The 7108-nt window shown below is 40.2% G+C and overlaps 1 protein-coding gene across 5 annotated transcripts in view; it reads right to left on the bottom strand.

Moving 5' to 3' along the window:
* Nucleotides 1-7108, bottom strand: part of LOC106093722 (nephrin) — a 442943-nt gene that overhangs the window by 72693 nt on the left and 363142 nt on the right. For all 5 annotated transcript variants that reach the window (XM_059368603.1, XM_059368606.1, XM_059368605.1 and 2 more), the window contains one exon: nt 6576-6735. In XM_059368603.1, coding sequence (XP_059224586.1) covers nt 6576-6735 — 160 coding nt within the window. The remainder of the gene's footprint in view (nt 1-6575; nt 6736-7108) is intronic.

Below are 7108 nucleotides of genomic sequence, written 5' to 3'. Positions count from 1 at the left end.
CGTCCGATTTGCAGTAATAATGCAATAAAATTGCCATTTTTAACCGATTCTCTCGAAATTTAGCAGGTGGAATTTTCTCTTGACTCTCGACATTACTGGTGGATATTTAATGGAAATCGGTTCAGATTTAGATATAGCTCTCATATATATATATATATATATATATATATATATATATATATATATATATATATATATATATATATATATATCGCCCGATTTTCACTTCTAGAGCCACTGCAAACGCATTTAATGACCAATCTTCCCAAAAGTTTGCACAACGCTTTCGTCTACGACTTCCACAACATCTATAAAGTTTGCGCGAAATCGGTTCAGATTTAGATATAGCTCCCACGTATATGTTCGCCCAATTGCAGAAATATTGCAATAGAGTGCTCACTTGTTAACCGATTCTGTAGAAGTTCGGCAGAAAAAAATTTTCTAATTACTCTCGACATTACTCGTAAATTTCATAGAAATCGATCCAGATTTATATATAGCTGCCATATATATATCGCCCGATTTTCGCTTCTATGGTAACTACAAGCTCACTTATTGACTAATCTTGCAAAAGTTTTGTACAGCGCTTTCCTTGACGACTACCACAATATCTTAGAAGTTTGCTAGAAATCGGTTCAGATTGAGATATAGCTCCCATATATGTAGTCATTTGTCCACCGTATTTATTACGGTTTGATGATATTTTCTCGACATTTGATACGGATTGTTTAATAACCCATCTAAAAACATCCACCGAGGACCATCAACATTAGTTCAGAATTGAATAGCTCCCACTTTGTACTTATTGTGTAGGTGTAGGGTATATAAAGTCGGCACCACCCGACTTTTCCCTTTCCTTACTGGTTTTCCAATGTCCAGGTGTTTGCTCAGCGGTTCGTTCGCATCCACACATAGCTTGCACCGCATCTAGTTTCACCCGCATCTAGTTTTCTGCCGCGAACACATACACACTTAGCATGCATTCGTACCTAGTTTGCTTATGATATTAATTCGCATACGCGCCTTGTTCAAATCCGCGATTGGTTTTCACCAGCGCCTTGCTTGCAACCGGGACTTATTCTCATCCGCTCTTAGCTCACATCTGCGACTCGTTCGCACCTGACTTTTCACCGAACTAGAAAACGTCATCTTTGCATCCACCAGCCCACAACCGAGAACCGAAGACGACGGTGCGGAGGTCAGCCATGAGCGCTCAGTTTAAATAAGGAGCGTACGACAACAAACCAACCGATATCTATACCAACCACCATTCATTGTCCGCACCGACAACAGACGTTTTCAACTAACGCCCATTGAAAATCCCATTTCAACTATAGCTCGTCTGCCGCCGGTAACCGCACCGACCAAAAACACCAACAAGGGGGCCTTGAACTTGCGAGGGCCTCTCCTTCGAGACTAGACCGATTCGGACCATACTTGGCTTGGATGTTGGAGACCAAAGAAGATGCTATTGTGGAAAATTTAAACCAAATCCGACAAAAACGGCGCCCTCTAATGGCTCAAAAAGTATAATAGTAATATCGGCTTATCTGAGAGCTAAATCAGGTTTTTGACCGATCCAAGCTATACTTGGCACGTATGTTAAACGCCATAGAAAAAGTCGCTGTTCAAAATTTCAGGCCAATCGGATACAAATTACGCACTGACAATTTTGCAAATTTTCTCCTTCAACCTATTCAAAGTCTGAAGTTAATCCATTTAACTTCCTGCATCCATATGAATTGCCGGGGCACCTTGTCTGTTATTTTCAAAGCTATTCTCACCTTGCTTGCATATGGGATATGAAATTTACATTTCATGTTTTGATAACATTCCCTCCCGACTATGGTTGATGTCAAAAATATTTCCTCTCCCAACATGTGGCATTTTTAAAACATTATCGTCTTTTTTGCTTTAAATCCTTTTCGAAACAAAAAGTATTGTCACAAAAATGGTATTATCTCCATGTTCACTTTGTAGCTGTCGGCTGCCATATTTTAAAACATGCTCTCTCGTTCTCCATTTTGTGGTGTTTACAGTTAAGAAGCTTTTAGCTTAAAACGAAACACTATTCACTTGCTTTTCGAAACTTTTGCAAACGAATTGCCCAAATTAAACTCTAGCTCTATAACATTTTAATTCTTTAATTTACAACCAAAATAACACATAACGACATACAATTTTTATGTGCACTATGTTATGGCCATGTCCCTATACATATACTGTATGTGTTTGTATTGCCACATCGTGCAGCTTGTGCATGTATGCATAACTCTAGTTTTTTTTTGGTGTTTGAATATTTGAATTTTTCAACGTATATATGTGCAGTTTTGATTTCCTTACCATAAACTCTAAAGTTAACACAACATTTTACTTGTAAAACAATCAACAAAATAACAATGTTAGGTTGTTTTTGTTTTCTCCAGCAACTAAAAGTGTGCAAAACCAGCATTTTTCATAGTATAAGTGGTAATACGTGGGTGGAGTGAAAAGTTTTGATATGGAATATTTTTTTTGAAGTTTTGGTTTCATAGTCTTTTTACCATGAATATTCTTTTGGGGAACAGAGGGTGACTTCATAGAAATCAATGAGTGCTGGCTCTTGAAAATTGCATAAATGGGCTAAGTGGTATACAGACGAGTGACAAATAAAGGATTTTTTAGATTTAATTGCATATTAAACCAGCCATAAACATTAGCGATAATACAAACAATAACTACCCGCTTAAAAAGGGTTGTCCCTTTAAAATCTGGTTTTCAATCCAGTCATTCCCAACGAAAGGCAGTCATGTTAAACTGTACAAAACCTTTAGACAATCCCATGGCAGCCGGTTGTACGCATCGGATTGACCAGATGGAATCCTTCATCGGCAAGGGCTGCCGCTTCTGAGTACATGTTCGTAATCCACTATACCATTACTGTGGTACAGGGTATTGTAACTTAGTGCATTTGTTTGTAACACCCAGAAGGAAGAGAGATAGTCCCATTGATAAGTACACCAATCGACTCATAACCTTCGATTCGATGTAGGTGTGTCCGTCTGTCTTTCTGTCTGTCTGTCCGTCTGACCATGTAAATTTGTGTACTAACAACAGGTCTTAATTTTCACCCGATCGTCTTCAAATTTGCTATGGACATGTTTTTCGGCCTGGAGACGAAGCCTATTGAAATTGGAAAAAATCGGTTCAGATTTGGATATAGCTGCCATATATATGTTCGTCCGATTTGCAGTAATAATGGAATAAAATGGTAATTTTTTAACCGATTCTCTTGAAATTCTACAGGAAGGATTGCCTCATGACTTTCGATGCTACTGGTGAATTTCATAAAAATCGGTTCAGATTTGGATATAGCTCCCATAAATATGTTCGCCCGATTTGCAGTAATAAAGCAATAAAATGATCATTTGTTAACCGATTCTCTCAAAATTTGGCAGGAACAATTTTCTTATAACTCTCAATATTACTGGTAAATTCCATAGAAATCGGTTCAGATTTGGATATAGCACCCGTATATATGTTCGTCCGATTTCCAGTAAAACAGCAATAAAATGGTCATTTTTTAACCGATTCTCTCGAAATTTGGCAGGAAGGATTTTCTTTTGACTCTCGACAGTACTGGGGAATTTCATAGAAATCGGTTCTGATTTAGATATAGCTCCCATATATATATTCGTCCGATTTGCAGTAATAAAGCAATAAAATGATCATTTGTTAACCGATTCTCTCAAAATTTGGCAGGAACTATTTTCTTATAACTCTCGGTATTATTGGTAAATTCCATAGAAATCGGTTCAGATTTGGATATAGCTCCCGTATATATGTTCGTCCGATTTGCAGTAATAAAGCCATAAAATGATCATTTATTAACCGATTCTCTCAAAATTTAGCAGGAAGGATTTTCTTATAACTCTCGATATTATTGGTAAATTTCATAGAAATCGGTTCAGATTTGGATATAGCTCCCATATATATGTTCGTCTGATTTTGGGTAATTTGTAATAATGTTGTCACTTGTCAACCGTATTTATTACAGTTTGAACATATTTGCTCTAAATTTGATACGGGTTGTTTAATGACACATCTGAAAAAATCCATCGAGGCCCATCAAAATTGGTTCAGAATTGGTTATAACTCCCACACTGTACTTATAGGGTAGGTGTAGGGTATTATACAGTCGGCACCACCCGACTTTAGGTAAGCTATGGTGGTCTACTGTTAAGTCACTCTCGAACCCCAGTAGACGGGATGACAGGACCTCAGTCACTTTTGGCTGTGTAACCATGACTGACCCGAAGATATGCGCCTGGTTGTTCAACCCTCAATTTATTGCGCATCCCGAGAGTGACAGAGCAAGGAGGAGAGACATTCGTCGTATCCGTGGTCTATGAGCCGTTGGACTGCCATCACAATTTACCGTGGGCGAAGTCATTCAATCAAATCTAAGGCTTTGATGCTGATGCTGAAGAAAATGGATCTACTGGAGATGAGTATCAGTGGTCTCCCAACCGATGGACAGCCATCACAATTTACCATAGCAAAGTTACGAATGCCATCCATGGCGCCTGATCATCCAAGGCGTTGGGCCATCTCTACATTGATGCTAAAGTATCTGGATTTACCTGGAGTTGAGTACCTTACTACTGTCCTCAACCTGTCCTTGAACACTCTTATAGTTCCCGATGTCTGGAAAATGGGCAGAGTGATCCAGCTACTGAAGCCTGGAAAAGAACCGAGTTTTGGGGGAGTCGTACAGACCGATCTCCCTTCTCTCACCAGTAGCTAAGACGCTTGAGGCATTACTCCTCCCGAACCCCGTTGGAGAATTTCCATTCGCCGAGCATCAGCATGGAATCCGAAGACTGCATGGCACAACAACTGCTTGGCAAGCCATCACCCCACACATGTGCCTTCAGTTGGCTTCAATAAGCCCAGACCATGTGAGAGGACGGTCCTCTTGGCACTGGACCTCGATCGAGGGCATTCAACATGGTCAGCCTTGCCAATCTATTTGAGGATATCGCCAACGCATCCCGCCAGCCAGGCCCGAAACGCTGGGTCGAGAATTATCTGTATGGTCGTCAGTCATTTGTGGAATTTAGGGATAAGAAGTCGAAGCACCGTAGAGTGAAACAGGGAGTTCCCCAAGTTGGGGTGATATCTCCGGCACTGTTTAACCTCTACTTACCCTCCATTCCATCCCCTCCATACGGCATAGAGATCGTATCATATGCGGACGATTGTACGACCATGGCATCAGGCCCCCCACCCATTGTTGACATATACGACACTCTTTATAGGCGAGTCCGAACGGCGTCCCGCAGTGCGACACCACTTTGGGGAACATTTTTTTAAATGACCATGCATGGCATTGTACCTCGCAAATGTCGCCAACATTAAGAAGGTCTAACCACCGCTTTGTCCGAGGTTCTTTCGCGGGATTTGAACGCGTTCAGCGTCATAGGCTACCATGGCACGAGTTCGATATACGCATTCAGGGCGAAGCGTCACCACCCTAAAAAGATTTTAGAGTGTTGAAGAAGGCGCAGCGGAGCGGGCCCGGTTCGGCTAGTAGAGTTTATATTCTGGATCCACTCGACATTCTGATTCGATCTATCCATGTCCGTCCGTCCGTCTGTCGAAATCACGATAGCGGTCGAACGCCTCAAGCTAACCGCTTGAAATTTTGCACAGATACTTAATATTGATGTAGGTCGTTGGGGATTGGGATGAGTCATATCGGTTCAGATTTGGATATAGCTCCCATATAAACCGATTTGACTTCTTGAGCCCCTGGAAGCCGCAATTTTCACCCGATTTGGCTGAAATTTTCCACATAGCATTCTGTTATGACCTCCAATATTTGAGTTAAGTACGACCTAAATCAGTCAATAACCTGGTATAGCTCCCTTATTAACCGATCACTCAATTTGACTTCTTGAGCCCCTAGAAGCCGCAATTTTCACCCGATTTGGCTAAAATTTTGCACATAGCATTCTGTTATGACCTTCAACATCTGAGTTAAGTACGACCTAAATCAGTTTATAACCTGGTATAGCTCCCATATAAACCGATCTCCAGATTTGACTTCTTGAGCCCCTGGAAGACGTAATTTTCACCCAATTTGGCTGAAATTTTGCACTTAATGTTCTCTTTAGACTTCTAACAACTGTGCCGAGTTAGGTTCAAATCGGTCTATAACCTGATACAGCTCCCATATAAACCGATCTCCCGATTTGACTTCTTGAGAACCTGGAAGCCGCAATTTTCACCCGATTTGGCTGAAAATTTGCACATAACAACTGTGCAGAGTACGGTCCATATCGGTCTATAGCCTGATATAGCTCCCATATAAACCGATAGCTCGATTTGACTTCTTGAGCCCCAGGAAGCCTCAATTTTTATTCGATTTAGCTTAAATTTTGCATATTATGGTGGTGGATTCCCAAGATTCGGTCCGGCCAAACTTAGCACGCTTTCAATTGTTTTTCAAGATCACATAATTTTAAAATTTTGATTTTAGTCTTGGTTTTTGTTTTTATTTGTTATGAATATATTTTCATAAAAGTACTTACATCGTATATCCAAATTCACTGGATTGCTTTCACCATCACCCTCGCGATTATTGCCCACACAAGTGTAAATGCCGCTACGCGCTCTGCTCACATTCTGCAACACCAGACTCTGATTGGCAACTATGATGCCTTCGGCAATATTATTTTCCAATATGTTTCCCTGTTATAGTGTAGACATTTTTTTTCGTGATGCGTAAATAAAAGAAAATGGAAAAAATTTGGTTAGAAAATGGAAATTTGTTTGAAAATGGTTGTGGAAAAAAGTAATAAAATTTTAGATGAATGAAGTACAATAGTAGGAATTTATAAAAAAAAAAAACCATTTCACCAGTCTTACACGCAGCTTCTTAGGTCTTCCAATAGTTGATTGCCAAACCTTTTTCAACATTTTCACCAAATGCAAATCTTGCCCATGGACATTCCATTAAAGAACAGGGGCAAACTTCTCACCTATCAATGAGTGAAGTCCGATTCAAGTTTAAGCTCAAGGATAAGGGGCCTTCTTTTTTTATAGTGGAGTCCGAACGGCGTGC

Source organism: Stomoxys calcitrans, chromosome 5 (genome assembly GCF_963082655.1).
Source record: "Stomoxys calcitrans chromosome 5, idStoCalc2.1, whole genome shotgun sequence".
NCBI lineage: Eukaryota > Metazoa > Arthropoda > Insecta > Diptera > Muscidae > Stomoxys > Stomoxys calcitrans.
The sequence above is the reverse complement of the archived record's forward strand: the minus strand, read 5'-3'. Positions and strand labels throughout refer to the sequence as shown.